The 27,570-nt window shown below is 40.7% G+C and overlaps 1 protein-coding gene across 1 annotated transcript in view; it reads left to right on the top strand.

Moving 5' to 3' along the window:
- Window positions 1-27,570, top strand: part of LOC144052044 (ephrin type-A receptor 4-like) — a 56,437-nt gene that overhangs the window by 26,981 nt on the left and 1,886 nt on the right. Inside the window, exons 5-15 of the mRNA XM_077565796.1 lie at window positions 5,275-5,610; window positions 13,489-13,613; window positions 13,697-13,856; window positions 15,674-15,785; window positions 17,389-17,447; window positions 17,848-17,961; window positions 19,041-19,226; window positions 23,466-23,527; window positions 25,990-26,199; window positions 26,311-26,460; window positions 26,728-26,924. Coding sequence (XP_077421922.1) covers window positions 5,275-5,610; window positions 13,489-13,613; window positions 13,697-13,856; window positions 15,674-15,785; window positions 17,389-17,447; window positions 17,848-17,961; window positions 19,041-19,226; window positions 23,466-23,527; window positions 25,990-26,199; window positions 26,311-26,460; window positions 26,728-26,924 — 1,711 coding nt within the window. The remainder of the gene's footprint in view (window positions 1-5,274; window positions 5,611-13,488; window positions 13,614-13,696; window positions 13,857-15,673; window positions 15,786-17,388; window positions 17,448-17,847; window positions 17,962-19,040; window positions 19,227-23,465; window positions 23,528-25,989; window positions 26,200-26,310; window positions 26,461-26,727; window positions 26,925-27,570) is intronic.

Below are 27,570 nucleotides of genomic sequence, written 5' to 3' on the forward strand. Positions count from 1 at the left end.
AAAATAAATCCTTTTTTGTCCCTCTCTTGGTCTCCATTTTTCTTGATCCAGCAGCATGAGTCAGTTAGTCAATTCCTTGCCAAACACACAATGATTGGTGAAACAAATACCACTGAGAATCATGCATTCTCCTGATGCTCCTTTCTTTTGAGACTTCATTCCCCCTCTTAGTCATGCTATTTGGAGTTCATATTGGTCGAAATGTACACTAAGGAAAAGTATCAACCCTCAAAACAAAAGGGCCCTTTCCCTTGCTGCACAGGAAATAACAGCAATTTTGTTTCCGTGTGACAGATGTTTATGTCTGACTGAGTATGTGTCATAAAGCAATTTCTACCAACCAAAACATCTGTTAAGTTGCTTTGCTCATAGCTGGCTCACCATTAGGCCCGAATGACCTGTCAAGTTCCTGTGGATTCATCAGTCAGCTCAACGGTTTATTGGATCAGACAAGAGGCAGATTCTTTGACTCTCCGAGCTGAAACAAATCCAAATGGTTAAATGATTCCCTTGGAGTTTGATATATCTGCAATCAAACGCCGCTTGATTTGGGAAATGTTTTTACAATGAAGCAATGTTGGAGTTTTTAATAGCCTGATTTGCAGTTTTTAATTGCCCCATTAATTATTTGAATCACAGAGAACATATGCTTAAGCCGCAAATTTCTTATTAAAGTGAATGTCTACTCACATTAGCATGTACCATTTTAAACGGGTTTAATACAAGTGCATGGGTGACCAGACGTCCTCTTTTGACTGGGACAGTTCTGTTTTTGAGCCTTGAGTTCCACCTCGCGGTGGATTTCACCAACTTCATTGTTTTGTCCCAATATTACGCAGGTCCCGTTTTTGTCATGTGTACGTCAGTCACACAGTTGTCGTAGTGATTCATACGATAAACCCATTTTAACTTTTAAATTCCTTCCTATTTACTTTCAAATTCACATCTGCGTTCTCATTCGCCTCTAATCGGTAGCAGTTGCTGACCAGAACTAGAACTACTGCATCTAAGGATCATGGGAAATGTAGTCCTTCTATTCACTGTGGTCGCCACTCGCCAGTCAGACAACGCAAGCTGAGCTTTTTAGCAATCTATTAATGTTACAATGCGTGACTGGTGCAAGGTAAAACGGCACAGCCAGCTTCCAATAGCTGTCGGGACAGAGCAAAAAAGCTTGGATAAAGGCTTGTTTAGTGCTGTTTAACTGTCTACCAAGATAGGATTAGTAATTGTTCCCCATATACATATTTAGGGGTGGAACGGTTCACAAATTCCACAGTTCGGTTAGTTTTTTGGTTTTTTGCTCACGGTTTTCGGTTCAGTTTGGTATGCAGTTTTAGAAAAATTAATTAGCGTAAAAAGTGAAAGTGTATATTTTTCACAGCTAATTACTAAACTATTCAACCGATTGGTTTTAACGGTTTTCACAAACCGTTCCAGCCCAAACATAATAAATATATATATATATATATATATATATATATATATATATATATATATATATATATATATATATATATATATATATATATATGTAATAAGTCCTCTAGAGCCAATTATTGGGCCTCACTTACATGAAGTTGCTGGCTGACATCGTCCCCATTGTCCTGTTAGTCAGTGTGGCATTCAAGTGTGGCTGCTGCAAGCAACAGCTGCCATAGCTCATTACTTGGCTGCTTTTATTGGACCGTGCATCGCAATCTTCTGCGTTCCAAACTGCTACCGACCTTTGGCCCCCGCTTCGTCAGCCGCTCAACATTTGATCTTTGAACTAGCCATCCACCGTTTGTCGTCTGCTCTTTTCCTTCTGCATTTTGTTTTTGCTTTTCAGCCCGATGGGTAATTACAGCTGTCACTCACACTCCCCTCGACATCCTACAATTTGGTGTCTTCCTTTCAACACCCACTCAAAAATATTTTAAGTATTTTTTTCTTTCTAGTGTTCAAACGAGGGCGGGGGGACCATTGGACTAAGTGTCTATCCACACAAAATGATGACAAAATGGATTGATGGTTTTTTTTTCCCCCCAGCCTTTGTGTGTTTTATCTCCTCTTAGTATATTCCTGCTAGTGTTAAACTTTTTTGAAGCATTTTATTCCTGGCAAGGGAAGCTCTGTTTGTGGCTTTCAATGGCAAGATTGTTTTTTGACATCCATAGGAAATCTAACTAGACTTTAATGTTTAATTTTTGTGTCTTTCATCTCTCCAATAACAAGATCAGGTTACCTTGGCACATTCTTATACTAGGTAGAGGATATCTCTCAAGTGTAATGTGCAGGTTACCCAGGACAGACCACATTATGTTCTGGGGGAGAGTAGCTAGTGGTTGCAATGTTGATATATACAGTACACACATACATGAAACTCCACATACACTCAGCACACAGCAGTAATGAAGGCCGTGGACAGACACCCGTGGGAGTTGCCTTCTGGTTGCAAGGAGGGGGTGTGCTACAATTTGGGGTTTCTTTTGGCCCTTGATGTGTTTCTCAGATTTTTCCCAGTTTTCTTAGTGGTGGTTTGGCTTAAGAGGAATGAAGATGGAATGGGGAAGCCCCAAGGGGGGCATTGAATATATCCCCGATGGATTGCAGTAGTGCTGTTTGATGCTCAGGCCAATTTTGCCTGCCCTCCACCTTAGACCTGCACAACACTCAGCTAACAAATGCTGATAGGAAGAGACAGGAGGAAAAAAGGTAGACAGTGAAGAGAGGTGGGGGCATGTGAAGGGAGACGTTTAAGAGTAAAAATGAGAAAGACAGATGAAGCATGGTCTGACAGGGAAGAAAGAACTAAATGCTTGGAGCAAATTGCCTGCCCATAAACGGATGACAAGGTGGGGAGGGGAAGCTTTAACTTAAAATTTATTTTGGACGAACTTTTGCATGTGTGACCATGTATTTGAAGGCCTTATTGCCTGGATGTTCTTCCACAAACCCATTTCCCTCTCCACACACCCCTTTGGGATTAATTACAAAGTGTCAGTCACACCCAACAGTTCTCCCACTCTCCATTTCTCCCATTGGTGCATTCTGGGAGAGCGACAGGTGTGGCTGAAATTGGTTGAAATAGCATTGAGAAGCATTGACGTGTGAAGCAAGAAACCCTACACATCTGTCCACATGAAAAGTTAGACAGTTATAGTGATCAGTTTCGACCAAAGTAGTATTACACCAACATAATATTCTTTGGTAGAGTGCTTAAAAAACAGATGAATAGTGAAATTACAGCAGTGTTAAGTATAAAAGTGGACAGTTAAGTTGAGCCTAACAAGCTTACAAAAGCTCTATTATAATCACAGTTAAGTGTTGGTGCCTTAATTTAGCAACACCATTTATCAATTTGACAAAGGATGTGTGAGGGGGGCAGTGCTTTATCATAATTTTTGAATGAGATTTGTTAATATTTTGTTAATAAAACCATGTGCTCAGTCATTCTTTTAGCACCACTTTTACTCACGCCATTCATTTCTATGCCTTTCCTCCGGGCATGTTCTAATCATGCTAATCAATTTCCAAATCCTTACTTCTCAGCATAACTCTCCCTTCTACTTTTGTGAAACTTTGAAAAGTTTCATGTGAAAATACATGCCCATCCTGTTCACTGACTTTTCCAAATGCACTCTGGGTAAATCTGCTCTTCAGTCACCTTAATTCAGCAATATTTGTGCACATACACCTCCTCAATGCATTTATAGTCTTGCCTTGTCTGTGTCTCAGTGACATCTTTCATTGTCATTATTCTACTCTAAAAATAACATGATAATTAATTTCCTTTGCAAAATGATTAGTCTGCCAACTGACTAGATTTCATATTTCAGCGTGCATCGATTCCCCCCAGCGCACTCGCCAGCGCTTCATTAGTCAGAGGGAGATGGAGAGAGGGCAGGGAGAGTTAAGTCAATTACTGGATCTTATGTTTGAAAGCAACACGCAAAAAACACATTCATTAAAGCAGAGCTGACATGTAAATTGAAATTGATGATGAGGGGAGTCTGTGTCACATCTGCATTGCCGCTTGAATTTAAAAGCGCAGTTTGTAGACCCAAGATCAAAGCATTTGGGGTGGGTGTGCTTGAGAACAAGGTCCAACACAAACATTGTCTGCAGTTATTGCTGGCAGCCATTAAAGGCAGTCTGTTAGATACAGACTGGCATATCGCTGTCTGCCACTGATTCGACACATGAAAAAAAATCATTCGGGTGATTGGATTTCAGTTAAGATGCTCAGGCGAAATTGGAACTACCCATGTTTTGATAGACAGGGCATTAAAAAGGAATTCAAGAAGCTTCAGCTCTTGATTTAAAGGACAAGCCAATTTAGCGTGTAATATACACTCACTCGTGATATTAAGTATAAGTACACTTGTATGTCATGTGTGCGTGTCAACAGTCCTGTGATTTACACTGTGATTAATGGTTGCAATTTGAATTGACTGAATGTGATTCAGAATTCTTAGTTATGCAAAATATCTGAAACGCATCTTGGTATGGTACCGTACAACCTAAATGAAAAATATCTCCCTCACATATTGTGACCATATTTTGATTTTGCAAAAAAGACACTTGGCCTGACCTCAAGATACTTCAATGATGCTCCAAAGTTAACTCAAAGATGCCATACATTATAACTATTAATTATATTAATTAATGTATGCCTCCTCTGTATGTGTAGGAAATAAACTCTCTTTGTAGTCTTACTTGACAAATGAATAAATAATGTCATAAATCAGGGGTGTCCAACCTTTTTGGCCCCAAGATCTACTTTTCCACATATATTGCTGGCAATATCAGGAATCTAACTCACACTCTACAGTTTGGTTATGAGCTACACGAAATGAATGCTGTATGTGATTAATTCAACCGGCAACGTAACCTCTCAGTCCGGCGACTTCAACAATGGCGATGAAAGTCAGATGAATAAAGTGGATGTCATTGAGTGGAAAAAGACAATATTTGGTCATCCTACTCTCATGGTGTCAATCACATAATCTTGCCTTTATTTGTAATATAGATCAGATTGTGTAGCTGTACCTAATGTTTATGTACCTGCATCACAAATTGGCAAACTGATTTATTTCAAATTAGTTGTTCTCCAGTTGAAAGAATGAACAATTTGTTGTAAATATATACCATAGGCTTTCAAAAATAATGACTTCTCTACCTCAATAGTGACCACAGGAACATTTTGGTGTAACTCGCTACCTGCTTAGCATCCACTGGCAGAATCGCACTGTTTGTTCTAACCATCAACTTTTTCATTATTCTCTCTAGGGCCTCCGACAGCACCTCTACACCTCATTTCCAATGTGAACGAGACTTCTGTCAACCTTGAGTGGAGCGCGCCAAAGAGCTCCGGAGGACGCCAGGATCTGACCTACAACGTAGTGTGTAAACGCTGTGGGCCCGATGGGCGACGCTGTCAACCTTGCGGCAACGCCATCCACTTTAGCCCCCAGCAGCTGAGTCTGAAGGGAACCAGAGTGTCCATCAACGAACTGCAGGCCCACACTAACTACACCTTCGAGGTGTGGGCGGTAAACGGCGTCTCGCCACAGAGCCCCGGGCCAGAACAGGCAGTGTCTGTGACCGTCACCACCAACCAGGCCGGTAAGCTAATCAGACATGGTTTGATTGAGTTTGTGGGAGGAGAATGCCATGAAAGAGCCTGAGGGAAGTGTTCAGGTCTGTAGTATTAATGCAAGTAAGATGATGCCTCAGGCTGCTGCTTTTGGACAAGGCGTCTAGAATAGGTAGAGCCAACAGAAAGTCAACATGTAATCAAATGGTTTCCCATTACAAGTCAGTATAGTACAGACTAAATCTTCAATAATTAAGTGCTATGTCATCCACAACGGAAAAGTGAAAACACTGATTTACGGAGCCACCTGTAAAGTGTTTGTAGCAGTGACATGCTGTATCTGCAAACTTGAAATGCACCAAGGTCAGTAATGACCAAGCTTAAAAAATGAGAGAATACATTTGTTTGAACATACTTTACACTTTAGCGATTAACTCTGTCCTACTAAATTACCAAAACGTGAGAAACTGGCTGCTGAGGAAGAGCCAATTAGAATTGCATTGACTTGTGTGCACCTGAAGGAGATTGGTCAATTTGCAGCATGCACCATATGTGATCGCTCTGGCTTCTTGAGGATATAATCTGCATGACAAAACATGATTATTAAAAATGAGAATAATTTGTGTGACGGATGATGGATTCCTTTGTGTGAAATTATTTTCTGCAATATTCCACTTGAGTTTTGCATAATTATGGATGTGAAGCCCCAGATGCAAATGGAACCGTGCTATAATAGATTAGATGAGTTGTGTTGATCCACTAAAGGCGTCCTTACAAATGCTTCTAGACATTTTTTGTGTAATTTAAGCACAATATGTCAATGCAACATCTCCTTTTAAGCTCAAGAGCAGCCCGTAGGTGCATTCAGAGCCACCGCTGGTTTTGTCATTTAGCCATTTTGTAACTGGTTGTTGTGCAAATGGATTTTACGATCGTAGTCCTTTCTCGTCATCCCTCCCTGCTCTCCACCACTTAAAGCTGATCATTACTTTGGTCTCGTTTACTGTTCTGCTCTTGGGTGGCAAGCTAAGTGCCCTTTTTGTGTCACTTTTTATCACTAATTTCCATCCCTGGAAAAAGTGAATGTCTTGGATTCAGTTTGGACTGGCAATTTGAGGACACAGTGGCTTGATTTATCAGCTGGGGTCAGGAAAATAGAGATGAATGGCTGTGCTGCCTGTGGGAGAGCTGAGAGCACTGCCAGACAGCCCTGTGCAGGGGCTGTAATGGAGTGCATCTCGGAGTCAAGGCCGAGATTTTGTAATAATTCGACAGGGTGGCGCACAATTGCGTAAAACAATCCAAAAAGTGCACTCTCTCACACATGTCATTGGACTGAAGTGGTGTTGTAGTTCTCGAGATCGGTCTTGGTCTCGTTTTGGATTCAAAGGCATTTTTACTCTTTGTCTGTCGGACAGGGTGGACTCGGGATTTTTAATCAAGACCGGTCGAGACCAGGCCGGCATTACTGTGATCAATGAGGAACGCAGAATGCAGGTGCTGCGCTGCCTTCACTGTGTGGTCTGGAGTGCCACGCTCCATTTCATTGTAGGCCTACTACTACAGAAACAAAACTGTAGATTTTTTTTGTTACAAACATAATGAAGAAGAAGATACCGGTCATTTTGTTTTTTTGTGTGTGTTCTTATACAGTCTTGGTCTTGTCTCCGTCTGGATACTCTCTAGTCTTGATAATGACTACATGCAGTCAATATAAGGGTTAAGGTAAAAAAAAAAATTCTGGTTTCTGAAACATTTGGGATAACCTGTTTATAAAGTACATGCGTGAGCCGACAGAGTTACTCCGGTATACATGGTCACAATTGGAAAGCCTGATCAAAACTGCGACACATGGACAACGTCATTACGCAAATACTGTAGATGTCATTTCCGCTTTTAACTTTCTACGGTCCCCAAAAAATTACATTCATGTCACTCACCATGCTAAATACAGTAGCCGATTTCCTCCTCGCTCCTAAAGTGTGGTTCTTTGCTGTTTTGTCATGTTGGTTTACCTCTGCTTGTGCATTTTCAGTGGGCTGTGTGCCAGAAGCATGGAATTAAATGCTCCTGTATATATGTGTGTTTAGATACACAGTGTGGCATTTTTGCTGTGGAAATCAATGTATTCAAGTGAGGCACATTTAGCGAGTGGGACGGAGCCGCGCATACAAGTTGTTCCAGTACTCCAAAGGCCAAGATTCCTCGTGGATAGAGCATGCGAATGTTATGATTGGTGTCGCTGTCACCACTGGTGTTTTGTTGTTACTTTGATTTTTGGTGTTTTCAGATCTTTGTTGGTTTTGTTCACCCAGTACTCCTGGTAGTGTTTTTGTTAAATGAAGCGTTTTCAGTATTACATGCATCCCTGCCGTGGTTCTCCTGCCTCCCTGCATTTGGGTCCTCCAACCCCACCGTGACTGCGCACAACACAAAACAATTAATGCCCCGATCAATCGAGGTATTCCAAATGTGTTTATATGACCAATCCATTCAGATTAGAAAAGGGGTAGTACAGGAGTCTAATACAGATTTTTAAAAAACAGATTAAGAGCATATTTAGGCTTTTGTGTGTTTATATCAGTGCGGATTGCTCTAAGACTGCAAGTGAAGATTCAGCTTCCCCCTAAATGCCCCTCACCCTGAAAAAATAAAGTCAGGAAATTTGCTCTGCTGTGTGTACAATTTATGCACTATAATACTGTCATCTTTTGTTTAGAATCAGCTACTTATCACAAATTCCACACCACTTTTATCTATTTATTTATTTACACAATCGGACGCTGCTTCATAGAGTGGGTTGTTCCACTGCACAAAACTGGACGGTCATTGGATAAATGCTGGACTTTTTCCAGCCCAAAGGACACTCAGCGTCTCAGAGGTTTTATGGAACAGTGGCTACTGCATGATAAATGAGGCGTCCCCTCATTTGAATGACCAGCAGCCGCCACTGGTTTTCCTTTCAAAACCTTAATATTGCCAATATTCAGGTTTTAAAAGAGTTATTAACTCCATGTAAACATGTCTCTTGGTAAATTCAATGTCTCGGTTTGTGTGATCTTGACTACAACACTAGACCGGAGCACACAAAGTGACATCCTTGTGTGATTTAAGTCGACCCATCTGCGGCCTCTAGCTTTTATGATACAGGCGTTGCCTTTGGCGTGTCACTGGTGCATGTTTCCCAACTGTTCCATAGGATTAGTTACAAGGCACTTGCCGCTTAAAGTGTATATATCTGTAAGGATGTGAAAAGTGAGATATTGAGTTTATACATTAAGAGACCATCAGCATTTGCCCCTTAAACAATGTTGCCTATGTGTCCATGCCTCTTTTAGTATGTGTGTGTGCCTTTGCTTGAGCCGGTGTGTGTGTTAACAGAGGATATCTCCAGAATGATTGGATTTCTTTCTGCTAATGCTCACTAGAGGCTTTGGAATCTCTGGTTTCAGCCTCTGGTAATACAGCTCGTCATCTGCGGCTGTCCCTTTCCCCGTGCTGCCTCCCTTCATCCAGACACGGTGGATTACTCATTTATTATGATAGATTTATTAGGATTTATAACTGCTGTGGAAAAGACGGACCAGCCTCCGCTGCCTCCCCATTAAAGTTCAAATTTCAGTCGCAAAGGAAGAGGTGAGTGGGGGAGCTTTGAATTGAAGGAACACTCATGGGTTTCTGACGAGGAGGGAAATAAATGGAGGTTTTCAGAGAACCACGCCAAAGGAAAATTAACACATTAGCACTGCTGATTGCATGTGCATGAGTCAAGAACTGCACGTGTGTGTATGGAGGAGTCAGATTCTTCGCCTTGACGTGTACAAATCCAGTGGCATAAATCAGGGAGCGTAACCCCATCACCCAGACTGCAAGAGAAGCAGAAGGTTGAGGGAGGGTTTTTTTTGGGGGGGGGGGCATGCTTTGAACTGACCCCTGGCAGTAAAAGGAAGTGTTTTCCCCCTTTATGGGATCAAACACTTTGTGTGTGTGTGTACTTGACAAAGACAGAAAAACATCTAAAATGGAGGTGTTTATGTCTCCATAATAAATTCTTGGCAACCTTAGGTGACAAAAAGTGAATTAGAGCATGAGAAAGCGTGTGTGCGTGGGGGCCTTGTCTGTCAGCGAACGTGTGTAAGTTTCCATCTCACTGGCAAAACGGACATGTGCAAATGTGTTTGGGGAGATGGAAGCACTCGTTACATGGGCTGGGAAAGGATCTTGTAAGCAGAAGCCACTTTCTTGACATTGTGAAATACAGCTCCCTCCTCAGCTTTTTCCCCCCTTGGTGACAGCAAAACTGAGGGACTCCAATCTCGCAGCCGGCATTCAATCTGGCAGCCACATGTGCACCCCAGCATCTCTCTCCCTCTTTTTTTTATTTATGTAAAACTGTAATCGACCGCATATTTGCGCAACAGCTTGCGCAGACCACATACAGTGTGCTCCACGCTGAACAAACAGTGAAAGATTAACATGGTTGCAAAATAAAACCCTCAAAAAACGGTTTTCTGCTGAGATCTTTCATGACAAATGCAAACCTAATGACAATGTCGCGTGTAATGTATCATTATGTGTCGGAAGCATGGAACTGCCAAAGTGAAGTAAACATTTTTTGACTGGCAAACTCATTTAAACAAATTTCCAATACATTCAAACTTATTCGCAAATGAATGTAATTGAATTGAATTGATTTTTTATTTTATTTTTAAAGGGACAAAGCATATTCTAATCAACATTATACAATGTAAATGTGCTAAAGTTAGCTAAATTAAGGGAATTCATCGGCAGTCCCTTGGGCAGATTTCAGCCTAAAATGAGAGTCATTAAAGTCACACATCAATTCACAACAACATATAATAATATCACAAAAATACATTTCCTCTACAGGTGATAGTGCTAACATTCCATAATTAAGGTCCCTGATAGCAGAAGCAATAATTGTTCTAAACTAAACTGCAAATACCTTTGTATGTACTTGTAGGCTAAATGTAAAAAAAAAACGTCACATTTCACATGATGCTAAGGGGTATTAACTTGAGCATGCGCATACCCAGTGGCATTATGGGAAACAGGGCTATGTTTTTAGCATTTAGCTTCCAAGTAGGTTCAAACATATTTGCAAATATCCTTGAACATACTTGCAAATACGTTCAAAGTACTTGTAGGCTAAATGCTAAAAACATAGTGTTTCCGTTATAAAAAGCAGTCCATTTGCCATTATGTCATTTGCGCATATGCAAGTAAAAAACTTTTTTAGTTTTAGTTTTTAGCATTTGGCCTACATTATACCAATATTCAAAAATTAAATAAACATTGTTTATTTATAGTTCTATGGTTTTATTATGTCTACGGTGCATGATTTTCATTCAGCATTTTTTGAAGCTATTGGGAAACAATGCTATGTTTTTTGGCATTTAGCCTACAATTACATTTAAAGTTAAACATATTTGCAAATACATTTGAAAAAGTTTGCTAGTAAGAAAATGTTTATTCTACTTTAGTTCCACACTTCCGTTCCCAAATTGTTGATCTCGAGCCCTCAAGTCTAGCTTCTCTATTTAGTGGAGACATGTTTGAGTTGCACGGTTGGGGATTTTAAATGTATCCATATAGCGGGTTCATTTTTATGTATAAATTTGCCTTTTCTTCAATATGTCATAAAGCACAGCTTTTGTGGATCACTTGTTTCCTGTTTGTAACCTTGCGGTCTCGTGCGGAATTCTCTGGAGGGAGCACTCAAAAGTCCACTCATCTTCATCCTTATATTAGTTGAAGGAGAAATAAAAATGCAACAAGAGAAGCAGAACACAATTAAATTGCAATATCTGTCATCTTTGGAGAAAAGATGGATGTGTGGATTACCTGATTGGAATGAAGGTCAGTTGAACCCTCTTGGTTTTTTTCTTTCGTAGCTGGAGTGTCCTCACTCAGTCCCTCGGGGAGCTTCAAATTGGCTCTCCCAGGCTGGGTAAGATTGATCGAGGGATACAAATGGCCGCCGTCTAATTGTTTAACGGAGATGCAACACATTAGGCCAACACAACCTTGGGTTAATCCATTTACCAAGCGCTGTCTGCAATTCCAAACCTCTTCATCTCCATCTCAGCTCCCACCAGTCCCACTGAAAATGCCCCCTCCTGCTGTTGCGTCGCCCGCCTGAAATCCAATCCTCGGCTGGTGCTTAAATTCCAGGCCTGTTTGAACTCAATCCGCAGCTAAAAGCAGAGTTTTGTTCGCGTAAACTTAAATACTCCGTTCCCTGGAGCGCCTGGTCAAAGTGATGAGAATGTATATAATGTCATAGATAATCCAATCGTGATGGGTGGATGATAAACCCCTCATTAATCATACCACTGTAATGTTTTAAAAGACAGCTTGTCTGAAATTAGGAATCAGTGTTGTGAGGAGCACAGGTCCAAAAAAGTATGAGGTCTAATAAAATGCAGCCCAGGCAAAGAAGAGCATAGTAAAGGTGTGGTCAGAAATGTCAAAATGGGTTTTAAGTTCCCACAGAAATCTTTTTAGTTCCCTTGTAGTTTATTGTCTTTTTTTTTTTTTGAAAGAATTTGCTTTGAATGCCAATGAGAAGTAATTTTCTCCAGCACAGTTTATTTTCCTTTGTACCATTGAGTACCGTATGTACACTGAATGTAAAAAAAAATAAGTAGCCATGTTTCTGTCATAGTAAAAATTAGACCAAGATAAATGATAAAAAAAAAACATTAATGTGACCTAAAATTTGCACAGTTAAATTGAGAAAAAAAGTGTGGTCAATGTTGTTAAAAAGTTGTGTATTTTCACTAGGCTGTTCGATATCACTTGTACTTGAGTACTCAAGTCTTGAGTAGTCACAGATACCGATACCAAGTAATGATACCACTAGTACTTTTGATACATGAAATTTCCCCGTCAAAAAACAATGACAGATATTTTTAACGAAAGGCCTATATACTGTATCCTAATATATACGATTTTCTTAAAATTGCATGACATTAATGGCAATTTTTGTTCTTCAAATTTCAAGTTTCTGATCGTAAAATGTTCACAAGAGGCCCAGTACTGTTACCTGGTATTGGTACTCAGCCGTCACAATTTTTCACATCTGCTCTCAAAAGATTTGTTTTTGTTTTCAGTTGAGCTGTAAAGGTTATAAGTCAAAGTAAAAAAAAAAAAAAAAAAAAAAATTGAAATGATTTATCTTGGTCAATTTTTGGGTCGATGTGTAGAGCTTTTATTTCCACTGTATGACCCAGTTTCAATGTTGGCGCGCTCCCTGAAGATAGAAGTTAGATTTTTTTACGTAGGTGACATACTGAAGGGTGGCTTCAAGAGTGAGCCATTATCTGTGCTTTAACCTTCCCGTGTTAAAGGCTCCCGAATACAGATAGCTCTCTTGCTTGAATTATGGCCTTATTATCAGCTGCTGCAGAAATGGCTCAGGATAAGATCGCTCTTTGGTGCTTTAATGAAAACCAATTGATTTGCTTTCTTGAAGACAAAAAAAAAGACAAAAGCCTCGAGCAAATTTTTGTGCTTTTCCGGGGCATACTTTGTAGCATCAAAGGGTTTCCCAAGGTGACCTGCAGATATGCAGAAAATCAAGGTTGTTATTACTTTGCCACCTCGCAGGGGTGAGCGTCACCTAAGGGAACATTGGATCAGTTGTTATGCATTCCAACCTGCAGCACTGCAATATATTATATTTTTAATCAAGCTATGTGGTTTGTACAGCATTACTTTTTCAATAAAAGCCAAAACCAAACACAAATGAATGCCTTGTGGTGTCAAGGATAAAAGAGCAGAAGATTTAAGAGGGCAACAGAAACAGACTTATTGTCTGCAAGGCTGCAGCATGAAAGACAAGTTGAAAACAGCAGGCTTAAATTGCTTTTTCTCTTGTTTAGCTCCCTCCCCTGTAACATCTGTCCAAGCCAAGAACATCACAAGACACACCATCTCGCTGGTGTGGCAACCTCCTCAAAGAGCCAATGGGGTGATCCTTGAGTACGAGGTCAAGTACTACGAAAAGGTAAGTGGTTGAAGCATTGGCAAATTGCCCAGTATTGTTTTCTAGTTGTTTCTCTGGTCTTATTGCACTTTTTTTCCTGCAAGGACCAAAATGAAAAAAGCTACAGGATCATAAAAACCTCATCCAGGAACGCCGACATCAAGGGTCTCACTCCCCTCACTTCTTATGTGTTCCATGTGCGTGCACGCACAGCGGCCGGCTATGGTGAATGCAGCGGCCCCTTTGAGTTTATGACAAACTCCGGTGAGTTGAGCCACATATTATGTGCTCTTTTCCATGGCGGAACCCAATTTTGCAAAATCCTGCAATGAGAGCATCTTTTACGAGTGACTTTTTCAGAGGGCCATTTATCAAGATAGCTGTTGTGTGTAAAAGATAAATGATATCAGTACTGCAGCACCTGACTTGCAACTTAAGGAGTCGCCATTATTCACCGTGCAATGAGTCTCAGTGGGTATACTGGTAAAGGTTCCACCATTATGATTTTTTTTTTTTTAAACTCAAATGCTGTTGGACACTGTGTTTGCATTTTTCTTCAGCAGGCTTAAATGTGATTATATTAAAGCATTCGAAACGCAAAGCCAGGGGTGTCCAATTTACGGTCCGGGGGCCATTTGCAGCCCCTATCCATTTTCAGCGGCCCATGGCATTAGCTAAAAATGACATTTGACACAGTCCACAAGGCTAGTTTAAAAAAAAAAAAGAAATGGTCAGAGAAGGAAAGGTGACAAAAATTTCTGCCACTACTACTTATAAATGGGTTTATACTATATTATAGTGCTTTTCTAGGTATGCAATGATACACACATAAATTATTTGAGCAACTATTTATGACAAAGATAACACAATTTCTCTTCAAAACACTATGCATTCAACTTCAGAAGCAGAAATATATTCTTCCACTTGATTCTTTGTGTCAATGTCCAATTCATAAACATTTCACATGATTGATCCTCAATAGGGGTACATTGATCACAAATTTCGGGCTCATCAACCGATCCCCGATCTTTGAAAAGTCTGACCAATTCTGATTTTGTTATTTATTTTTTCATAACAAGCAGCATACACCTTCAATGTTCCAATCTTGTTTTATTGTCATACACTGAATAATACCTGTGAAACAATACAAACGGGTTGTTTTAACTGCACGTGAAATAGTTCTCCCAATTTCAAACGAAAATGAAAAGACCGCTTAGTCGTCTCAGCAGAAGAGGACTTCAGGGCTCTGAGGAGGGTGATGACATCAGTGGACAACATGGCTTTTATTTTAAGGTCACTGATAATAACCAAGCTTCCAAAATTATGCAGCTGGGGCTGATCTCCATCCTGGTGGATCAAATGGTGCATTGCTCATCCTCAAGTAACTGTTTAAAATGGTTAGCTTACTAGTTTGCTCTTGTTTTGGTTCTGAATGTGGAGATGGGATTCAGCTGCTATTCAGTGCACAGGTGGGTCTAATCTAGTAGGGATACTGTGTCATTGGCCACCCCAAAATCTTAAAAAAATCAAAAGTAAAAGTAAAGCAAAAAGTATTTGCAAGTATTTGCAACAGAAAGTTGTTATGTGGCAGTTTAAAAATGCTTAAAAAAATAAAATAAAATAAAAAATAAAAAAGATATATATGTGTATATATATATATATATTGAACAAAGGCAATTACTGCTGTTTTTGGTGGTGAAATGTGTCTAGACATGTCGGTTATAGCAATTCTAGAGCTAGCAGTGAAAAGCAAAATGGGAAAAACGGAAAGCCATGTTATATATAATGGCGTGCATGGTTAGAGAACTGATCGCGGGACCAGGTGTCTCTTTTGTGATGCAGATCCAAACAGAGGTGCATGATAATGACACGGTCAAGTGGACAACCTAATGGGTTGTCATTGTCTTTCAATGAGGGCCAACAGCAGTAGACTTTATGGCGGAATCGTAAAACAAAGTGATGTGTGTGTGGGTGCGGGGTGCGTGACAGTGCAGAGAGTTTTGGAAATATCGAGAGGGTCAATGACTGACTCAGAATCTATTTCTGTTGTTTACTAATTATTTCACTCTTGCCTCTCTCAGTGCCAGCTCCTATAATCGGTGATGGAACCAACTCGACAGTGTTGCTGGTGTCTGTGGTCTGCAGCGTGGTGCTCCTCCTCCTCCTCATCAGCGCTTTTGTCATCAGTCGAAGGTGGGCTTCATCCCTCTGGCTCTTTTGTTCTCTGTCATTTCGTGTCTCCTCCGTGATGAGCGATGTCTCGCTTAGCACCAGGAAAAGTAGTTGTCAGAAAGCTGAGCAGGAAAGCTATTGCACCACACTCACACGTGATGAGTGATGACTCCCCACACCGGAGACATGATTGACAGCTAAGACAGCTAAAGAGATCCAATCAGCGACCCCTCGATCCCTGTCCTTTGAATCCATCCACACTTCTTATCCTCTTTCCTCTGCTTATCCCGTACCGACTACAATCTCGGCCGCTGGTTATTGTCTCCTGCTGTGCCTTGCTTACTGGCATGAAGAAAATGAGAGAAAGGGAAACGCTTTAAGAAAATGCGGAAGGAGGATAGTATTGGACAATGAGATGAGCAAGAAATGAAAGGCAGCAGGCAAAATTGAGACAGAGTCACACCGAGAGGCATCAGGTGGATTTGCGGTGACCCAATCTCAGGGTGTTAACCAGCAAGCAGGACAAAGCTCCGTCACACAGATGGGATTACATGCAGATGGGGCTGCCTCACCTCACGGTCCTAACCATGCTTAGTGTGTGTGTGTGTGCGTACAATGAAAAATATTTCATTTGAATAACATTTCGACCTGGCAGTGCGTCTGCAGCATGAAATAAATAAATGTGAGAGCAGAGCGTTTTTATTTGTTGATTAATTAATTAATTAATCGTATTTATATATTTATTGTTGTATTTGTTTCAACATTTATTTTTATTTTTTTAATCTTGTTATTTATTTTTTATTTTTACTTTTATTTATTTATGGATATATATTTTGTTGTTTTTATTGCCATCTATATATTTTTTTGTATTAAATTCTTAATTAAAATGGTTTGTGTCCATTTTTCAGTTTCACTTTTATTAATTTATTATTTTATTTATTTATTTAGTCATTTATTTATTTTTTTTAATTTTGGCAGCTTTGGTCCTCCATGCATATTAATGAGTATTAATATCTTTCAAATTCATAATAATGTGTGTCTGTGTGTACATTCATTTGTTGATTTGTGTGTGAGCATTTTTATAGCAAACCAAATATTTGTTTCCATCAGTGTTTTGGGTAATAAATTAGATTCATTGTGTGTATGTGTGTGTCCTGGCTTTCCATGTGATTGCCTCTTTTTTCAAGCAAGCAGGTGGTTGTCTTTGCCTTCTTTATACTGTATGCATGTGATGACCACTGTCATTGTGTTACTGCGGCCATGCGGTGATTGCGGGGAGGGACTGTAATCACGTAGCTGTTAACCCTCATTACACAACAGGACAATGACAATGTCTCACATATGTGGTCACAGACATCCACGCTTCAATAGAATCCTGAGGGATTTGAACATATTGTTCTATAAAATTGATTTACAGCTTGTATTCCCTCTTCAGTCCTCCACTTTATGTTTTATCCCTCAGAGGAAGAAAATATTGTAAATGACAAAGTTGTGAAAACCCATTTGATAAAAACACACACCAAGGAAACCAATATAAAATATTTCATTGTGCTATTCGGATCAATTTTATTTGTATTTTTTAACATGACACGTAACCAACTGTCCTGTTTTTTTCTCTCCTCAGAAGGAGTAAGTACAGCAAGGCCAAGCAGGAGTCAGATGAAGAGAAGCACTTACATCAAGGTAACATAAAGTGAATACAACGCCTACAAATTGTGGGATTGAAAAATATTGGTGCTTTTAGGTGTGTTTTGACATTCATGCTCTATAAACCACAACTGGAGCCCATAAATGAGAAGGATGGTAAAAAACAATTTGGAAGCTAATATATTGGCACCCTATCTTACGCTAAAAGCTCATCATCAGGCCATTAGCATTGGTGTTGGTGTCCCACAAACATTTTAAGTTAATGAGCTCCATCTTCATCAGAGTCAGCCATAGTGACATGAAAAGCATTATAGTAAATCAAGGTATGGGGGACAAAAAGGGTTGCGGATAAGTCTGCTGTAGCCTCCAGCATAATAAAAATAAAGAAGAGATGAATGATTCTTTCCAGACTGAATTTGTCATTTTCTTTCTTCAGGAGTGAGAACATATGTTGACCCCTTTACTTATGAGGACCCAAACCAAGCTGTGCGTGAGTTTGCCAAAGAGATTGATGCATCTTGTATCAAGATTGAGAAAGTTATTGGTGTCGGTAAGTAGAAAATATTTTCAAAATATTCATCTTTCACCAGTTACATTTATTTTTTGGACCATAAGGCACACTTAAAATCTTATAATTTCTCAAAAATCGACAGTGGGCCTTATATATGGATGGATGTTTTACTTTTTAGTTAGTTGTCGTTATTTAAAATTCCTTCCTATTACGTTTGCATCCTCATTCGCATCTAATCGCAAGCAGGCCTCTTTGTTTTTGTCATACTGGAATAGAACTACTTCCTGCTTCCATGTCTGAGAATTATGGTAAAGGAAGTCCTACTAACTTATTGCTGCAGCTTCCGATGTTAGAATGGGGCAAGGTAAACGATACAAACACCTTCCAATTGCTGCCGTGACGGAGCAAAAAAAATGGTTGAAATAATGATGAGCATATTGGCTTGTTTACAGCTGTTGAACTGGCACCCAAGATTGCATTAAGCATTAGCCAAAGTACTGTAATAACACAACCATCGGTCATCAGATTGACTAGCGATATTGAAAGCTTATTTTTTTCATCTATCGGAGGATCCCCTCCTCCACTGGAAGCTACCCACTAGTAGTTGAATGGCAAACAAAAGCAAGCGAGACATAAACCTTATAACCCGGTGCGGTGTATGTAAATGTTTTAAAATAAACCCATTCATTGATATTGTGCCTTATAATACGATGTGCTTAATGGTCCATAAAATACAGTATATTGTTCTTGCTAATAAAGACTTTGTGAATAGAATTATGTAATATTTGTTTTCATGCAAATACTGCCATTCTTCTTGTAGAAAGATTTTTTCCCTGACTAACATTTTGTCTGTCTTTGAGGACAGTAGTAGAAGCTAAATACAGAATGTTGTACTAATTCTGTAGCTGAAGAAAAGTCATCCAATGACAAAACAATAAAGAGAAGAATCAATATCCATTTCTTGTCTCTCTCTCACCGCACATGGCTGCAGGGAGAGAGCAATAAGGGATTAGAGACCCTGATCAATGTTTAAACAGGACCCTTTCCAACATACACATAAAAAAACAAACACCGGCGCCAGGGGGGACGCCCTTTAAATAGTACCATGTTTGTTTCAGGAGAGTTTGGTGAGGTCTGCAGTGGCCGTTTGAAAATGCCCGGCAAGAGAGAGATCTGTGTAGCCATAAAGACGCTGAAGGCCGGATACACCGACCAGCAGAGGAGAGACTTCTTGGCTGAGGCCAGCATCATGGGACAATTTGACCATCCCAACATCATCCACCTTGAAGGTGTAGTCACCAAATGTAGGTGTTTCTTTTTCTTTTTCCAATCATCAGTAACCTTGGCTTATATGCAGATTTCCAGATTTCAAAGTCCCTCAAACATACAAACGCATTGGTTAATATGTCCAATACCCTATTTAAGACACCAAAAAGGACATCCATATACAATGGCCCCATACCCGCCTCTTAATAAAAAAAAAAGTACTAATAAATCATTCTAGCCTACATTGTGGGTGACATTGGTGGAAGGTTGATTCAGACAAATGCATTCCTTGGCTGGTAGTAGCTCTGTCTGTAACGATTTTGTTTTGGACTGGTTGAGAAGATTGTAGGATATATAAATGATCATATAAATTTTTTTATGTATTTAAACCTTACTCGACTAATGTGTGAGTTGGTCGCAGTGTGTACGGATCATTGAAGGAAAAATATACATGCTGTAGCATTGCCGCCATTATGAGTGCATTGTAAGTATTTCACAGTCAGGCTGTCACCGGGTGGCCTTTTTCCAGATGGACGGGCTACATCGGCAGTGGGAAGGGTAAGGGGAAATAGAGCAAGGTGGGCAAATGGTGAAGGGGGTGCTAATGGCCCAGGAACAGTCCCTGTAGTGCAGCACTAGGCTCATTAATCATGGTGTCAGCTCTAAATGTGTTTGGGGTTAGGGAGTGATACCCTATCCCTCCTCTATCTGCTGCTGCATGGTCACAAAACACTGGTCACATCTCCCTCCCTCTGCCCTTGGTGTTATCTCCTTCATGTCCCCCCAAGCTTTCCGCTACCATTTACTCCATGTCCTAATTGTGTTTGGTAGGACTGTGGTGCTTGTGTGTTTGTGTAAAATTCTTGTCAACACGTCTGTGCACTTTCTGTTCCATCCATGTGTTCGTGAGGGCTGATAGCTCATGGCCAGCCTCAGCGCAGGTTAGATGGATGAAGTGCCTTAATGTGTCGTGACATGGTAGCAGCCTGGTCCTATCTGTGCTCGATAACACTGTCTCGGACCCTTTTACGCACACAACACAAGACAGATGCATGCACGGCCCTAGATAGACCTGAAAGTGAGCAGTGGCTCAGGCAGAATTACTTATCTTTTGCAACACCTATCACCCCTTATATGACCTCTCAGACCTCAACGAGAAGCCGTGAGAAAGGCATAGGAAATGCAGACAAGACGGATAGGCGCAAGGAAAAGAAATCGGAGACAAGCCAGGGAAGGTGCAAATAGAGATGCAGAGAGAAAAAGACAGCCGGGCGGTTCGAAGGTGATGGATTGGAGGAGCGACAGAGGACAACAGGAACGACAACAAAAGAAAACAGAGAGGCAGAGAAAGCGGATGAGCTAGAGGCTGAAAATGACAAAGCATTTGAGGGTTAAATGAGGGAGACAGATGAGCCGTGCGCTAGTGATAGCCGCTAACATGAAAGGCTAGTGAGCCTTAGCAAGAAGGGCATCTGATAACTAACTCTCCGCCTCCTTCCACTCTCTCTTCTGAGAGCTCAACTCGAGGTTTGGGCAAATGAGTCCTTCACACTAGAGTGTGTCGGTGGAATCTATTAAAAACCCATTATTTGAATTGTACTCCCCGCTCAATTTCAATAAAGTTAAAAGGAATTCTTAATGTTCTATGAACTTGTTGGCATGTCCAACAGTGCCAGTTAAGGCATATTAATTATGAATACACCTCGATGGGCTTCTAAAATACATAATTTTATCAAATCCCTTCACTGAGCGCTGCCAGAGTGTAGGCCATTTGGAAGCCTTCAGCCTTAAATCCAGTCGCCATTAAAATGTCTAATCTACATAAAGCAAGCCTTTAAATTAAAGACAGATGAGTTATTAAAAGGTAGTCTTTGAGTTTGAGTGGGCCTCTGAGCAGCTTTTGCCTGTTGATTTCCCAATATTATCCGTTTGTTGCCTGATTCTCCCTACCCGGTTTCATTGACAGGTGATAATCAGCCCTCTTTCGAGAGTTCCTGCCTCGGGTTCATTGCCAAAGGCGGCAAGGCGTATTCAGTAAACACGGAATTAGCATGCAAATAAGCTGTGAGGAATAGGGCGGGGCTGAAGAGGCGAGAGTTTAAGGTCGCAGGTCAGACGCTCTTCAGACTGGATTGGGGAGCTGTCAATCACTGCCGCCTCGAGGGCAGAGGCGCTCAACAAAGGGAACAAAGATGGCTGACAGAGAGGGCCCCCGCTATCCCCCAACTTTAAATCCACTTCCTCTTTTGGGGGCATCGTCCGAGCGCCCCATGATTAATGGCGTGCCAGTCACGCAGCGGGTGAGGGGGTGAATGACAGCCCCTTGGCAAGGCGAGCAGCCTGCCGTGGAGGGGAACGTCACCTTCAGGACCTCAGCTGCCAACGGCTCAACTCTCTGCTACTCTCAGTATTCTTCAAGAACGCATTAGAGATTCTGGATTTAAAGTAGGGCTGCCAAGATTAGTCGACTAGTCACTACGACGTAGACGATTTATTTAATATTAATAGTCGATGAGCCGTTTATGTATTTATTTATTTGCTCCTCTCTTTTTCTATCGAAAACTGCCTCGTCTCGCACTTCTCCCGAGGCTGGAGGCCATGTCTGTGATGCCCAGGCACAGTAGTGGTCAATCCTGGTCATCCGTGATGGAAACAAAAGCATTATGGTTAGTGAAGTGTCATGGCTAACCCATGTTAGCAACGCAATCTGAAACTTCAGGCGCATTTCACCCAATATATTTAATACAATACCCTTTCATGGCACCACGGCAATGATAAAGCTAGTAGCATTTCTGGCAAAGTGTATAGTCATGTCTGGAAGCTAGCATTAGCACTGTGTGTGTAACATGATGTTCTGATTAGCACGCTAACATTTGTAAGCTCTACAGTATTGTGGATTACGGAGGCTTTAGTCAGCAAATTCGCTAATAACCAAAACCGATGTATTTGTTTTTATTATAAATAGTTTCATAGTATTAGTGCTACTCTGCATCTTTTATTTGGTTCCTATACACTAAACATTTACAGCAAAAAAACGCTGTATTACCTTCAATTTAAGTTGCTCGATCATTTATAAACACGTCAGAAATTATGGTACAAGATGCAAAATCTAATCAAAGTTCAATGTACTATCATCTTAATTGTCTTCATTAATTATTTGTACATACAGTATTTATGAAGAATTCCAAATGTAAACTAATGATGGCTTTAAAAAGAGCCGCTGCTTTTGGTGCAATATGCTGCTATTTACATATCGTCTCTGTCCTGTGGAAAACACTTATGTCCATTTTTGTCAAAAAACAAGGACAGCGACGATATGTTCCGATTAGTCGACTAATCACGACTACTTCTTGTGATTAGTCGACTAGCAAGATAATCGTATGTGATAGCACTAATTTAACGCTAAAGCGTTAACTCAGCACTTCTCTTTGTAATCAGCCTTTAACTTGGAAAGGAACACAAAACTGTTCTCTGAGGAATTTAGTGTAACAACTTTGTCATGGGTTGATGCCATGTCTGCTTGCCGGTTGATAAAAACAAGCCACCGTTACTTTTTTCTTCTGTTCATGCCTTACTCCTCCTTCATGCTATCCCCCTCATCCATTGGGAAACAAAAACAGACAGAGACCCACCAGGGAACAGCCACCCTACCCGTTGCATGTCCCGCTCAGATAAAGACACAGATGCTCCCCAAAGAGAAGAAGAGTGGGCCAGAAAGAGGGGCGAGGTGAAAAAGGCCAAAGAGGAATGGGTGGGGTCATGGGGAAATGGGAATGATACAGCGTATGGAAACGAGAGGGAAATATGCAATAGAGCGGAGAGAGACAGATGCGTCAGAACGCTGGTGAGGAGAAAGAAGGTCAGAGGGACAGTTGGGGCAGAAATTGTGAGTCAAATGGACTCTGGCTGGGTGATTGTGATGACATGTCACACAACACATCCAATGTCTGTCAAACTCGCATGAAGACCAGCGGAGAGTTTAGACATGTTTTGTTTCAGAAATGCCTTCGCATGTGCAGCGAAATGAGAGGACGTCTGGGCAACCGTTACATTGAGCTAATTAAATCACTGCGGGACAGAGATAGATGGCCTGACACACACACACACACACACACACACGCACACGCACACACACGCACACACACACACACACACACACACGCACACACACACACTTAAATTCCACTGAGAATCTGCTGGGCTGTCATGTGCATCATTTACCTCTATAATCATCTGCCTTTCATTCTCTCTTTCTCTCTCTCTCTCTCTCTCTCTAGGTAAGCCAGTGATGATTATCACAGAGTACATGGAAAACAGATCACTGGATGCATTCCTGAGGGTCAGTCATGCGTTTCTGTGTGTGTGTGCGTATGTGTGTATGTGAGCTACAGCTGTAGTATACCGATCCGATCTTATCACTTTAATGTCATCCACCCAAATTACAAGCATTTGTTCACAAACATTCACCCTAATCTTTATCCTCCTGCTTTATCAACGTAGCATCTTTGTGACAAGACTTTTACTCAGGTTTCACGTCTATGTTGGCAAGGTTCACTAAACTTGAGGCTTTGGAGGATCATCTTTAGCATCAAGCATCCTGGACAAAGTATAAAGCAGGGGTCACCAACCTTGTTGAAACCAAGAGCTACTTTTTGAGTACTGATTAAAGTGACGGGCTACCAGTTTGTCACACATTTCTAAAATAGACGGGTTTGGGCTTTTCTTCATTCCCCAAGGTAGCCATTGTAAGAGGCTGTGATTAATAGTAATAATGCCAACTAATAATGCCATTGGCAAATGCTTCAATCGTCGTGGAAGAAACAAAAAGCATTTTTAGCGTATTCCAAAGGTTATTTGTGGACAGGAGGAAACCGCAAAATAACGAAGCCGAGCTTGGACTGCAGCAATCAACTGGTCCGATATGATGTTTTATGAACAACGTTCGTGTTTCTTCGGATCATTTCATTTCAGGCAAGCATTTACTGTAAAATAAGGTTTTAGTATAGGTACAAAACTGATAATAACTAACTAATTTTATATTAAAATATAGTAGATCGGCAGAGCACAACAAAGCGAGGGGCTCCGAAGTGACAGCAAGCGTCGTTGTCCCACAATAAGGAAAAACAACACCTGCTCACGTCGCAGATTTTTTTCTGTAATAATCCAGGGTGTCAAACTTTTATCAGGCAACTTTTGAGAATGCATTTATTACTCTCCTTTTAGTGTACTTGTACTTGGTTAACCCCTGGGCGTTATTTGACAATTTTTTGGCTTTTTGTTGGTTCTGACCAAGCCATTTCAAAATAAAATAACGCCCAGGGGTTAAATTAATGCAGCGTCACAAACCCATCTACAAACAAACCGGCCATAGCTTTCTTGACTTTTGTAGTTCTGAAAATCCTTCAAGGTGTAAAATGCGCTGGTAATTATTATTATTTTTTAAATCAGGTTATGTCCGAGTATGAAACTGCCGGGAAGATATCATAATTGTTACTCCACTCAGACTTGTTGATCTGGTACGGTTCTTCACCGCCAGTTACAGCGTTTTTCTCCTTATAGCGACTAAGCCTTCTTGTCTAGTGACTCAGAATATTTTTCCATCATCCTGATTATGGCTAGATTAGAATTTTCCACCGAATAGAATATGTGTGAGGTAGCAAGCGCTATTGCGAATATAGGATTCTCGTAAAAGCAGCCTTTCAAAATGGGCGACCGCATGGGATGGTGGGATATGCTACTATTTTTAGCACAAAGGTCGAACTCAAACTTTAATTACTTTTACAAATATTCTTATTATATGTCATTAATAAAAATAGATAAATAAATACCGTAGCAATATGCAACAGTTAATTTCTATAAATCTGGCCATGGGCACAACATTGGTGATGTTAGTGAAAGTCCAGTTTACACTAAATCAGTGGTTCGTAAACTTGTTTGAGGTACTGAACCCCACCAGTTCTAAACCCTACCAGTTTACACCTTCTTTATTGAAAAATAAATGTTTTTGTTTGTGGGTTGTTGTTGTTGTTTTTCCAATTCACGACATAGATATAGGGTTTACTGGTGAACAAAATGAACAGAGAGATTTATTTATTTTACTGGTGAACAAAATGAACAGAGAGAAAGAGAGTAGCCTTTTCATCGAATCTGGCTCTCTTCGCCTGGAGTTCTTGTATTTCCCATCTCCATGGAAGTGTTCCTATATTTTTTCTAGGTAGTTAGTTGTGCTTGACTAGAATTCCGCAACTTGGCAGTGCAAATCATGCGGTTAGGACGCTTACTCCCATCACTCACCTCAATTCTATATTGATAGAACACTTTAAAACAACCACCGTTGTTTTCTTAAGATGGAAACTCGGGCCAGCAGATACAATGAAAACAGCAGAGGCCCCAGAATTGAACCCTGTAGAACACCATACATTGTGTTATACATGCAGAGGTGGCAAATTCAGTTCCAGAAAGTAAAAACCCTGCTGCAGTTTGGCTTTAGCCCCAGGTGCTAGCTAGCTAGCTCCCATGGTGCTCGTTTACCTGCTAGGGAGCTAGATAGACAGCTAGCATCATGGGCTAAAGCCAAACTGTAGCAGGGATTTTACTTTCTGGACCTGTATTTGCCACCTCTGTACAAGTGAATTCATATTGCACATATTCATTCAACAACTTTATTTTTTGCTTGACATTGTATGAAGGGATAACCACATGTTGTACGGCTGTATGGTTCAGTTCATTTAATTTTCATTTTTTGGGGTATTTATGGTAACACAGTTGAATTTCTCAACAACCTGTTCTTCATGTGTGCAGAAGAATGACGGCCACTTCACTGTGATCCAGCTAGTGGGCATCCTACGTGGTATTGCGTCAGGCATGAAGTACCTGTCAGACATGAGCTACGTCCACCGTGACCTGGCAGCTCGCAACATCCTGGTCAACTGCAACTTGGTTTGCAAAGTGTCTGACTTCGGCATGTCTCGCGTGCTGGAGGATGACCCCGAGGCTGCATACACAACCAGGGTGAGTGTGTGTGTGTTTGTGGGAGGGGGCGATGACAGTGCCTGACTGGGTGTCATCGCTATTGTGTGATGTGTCAGCCTGTATTTATCAGGTTGTTTTTGATTAATATAGGGAGGGAAGATCCCCATCCGCTGGACGGCCCCTGAGGCCATCGCTTACAGGAAGTTCACTTCATCCAGTGATGTGTGGAGCTACGGCATCGTCATGTGGGAAGTGATGTCATATGGCGAACGGCCATATTGGGACATGAGCAACCAGGATGTAAGTCACATTTCTACTCGTAGCGATAACTTACATATGATTACAATCATAGAACAACATTGTATGATCACCTTGACCCTAATTGTAAAGCAATACACCACTTAATAATTATAATAAAAATGCTAACACTAATAAATTTATGGGAAAAACAAGTTGAAATTGTTTAGAATCACATGTAGTGTAAAGTAAACAATAATAACCAAGGAATTTGAAAGTTATCAGAAATATGGTGACTTCACATGTGGCTTCATTTTTAAAAAAAAATAGGTGATCAAAGCCATTGATGAGGGTTATCGGCTGCCCCCGCCAATGGACTGTCCCGTAGCACTCCACCAGCTCATGCTGGACTGCTGGCAGAGAGAGAGGGCAGAGCGACCAAAGTTTGGCCAGATTGTCAACATGTTGGATAAGCTGATTCGCAACCCCAACTCTCTGAAGAGGACTGGTGGGGACAGTGTTATCAGGTGAGGAGGGGGCGATGATACACTCGGTTTTGTAGTTTGTCTGCTTTGCCCTTTCATCCAGAAAAAATATTTGTGAGGTCAAAGGTGGCTGGTGTTGAATGGGGCGACCTAGCTCACATATCCCAAAGGTGTTTTGATGGTGTTGGGGTCAGGGTTTTCAAAAGTCATCCAAGCATGTCTTTTATGGCTTTTCTGGGGGGGCGTCTGTACTCTTGAAAGACAAAGAAAATGGAAAGCACATAAAATACAGTTTTGTTTTGGTGACATTTTATTATCACACACACCATATCACCCAACAGAAGCGTATTGCATTCAGTTGAAAAAAAAAACACCTGTTTTTCTGACTAATTTTTTGGGAGAGCTTTGTTTTTGTCTGAGTTTTTTTCTGTTTTACTGCATTTTTTTTCCTGTCAAATTTTTTTAAATCTGAAAAACAGGTAAAAACAGAGCACCGGCTTCTGTTTTTCGGAGTAATTTGTTTTTATCCTCTGAACTCCAAGGGACTTGTTGCAGACTTGCTAATGGCGGACACTTTCCTGCATGCAATATGCTTCCGTAGAAATTTAAATGTTAGCTTACTAGAATCATGCCGATCGATTGACATTTGACATGTTCGTATACTTACCTTAATTGAGCCAGTAAGTGA

This window comes from Vanacampus margaritifer, chromosome 5, assembly GCF_051991255.1.
Source record: "Vanacampus margaritifer isolate UIUO_Vmar chromosome 5, RoL_Vmar_1.0, whole genome shotgun sequence".
NCBI lineage: Eukaryota > Metazoa > Chordata > Actinopteri > Syngnathiformes > Syngnathidae > Vanacampus > Vanacampus margaritifer.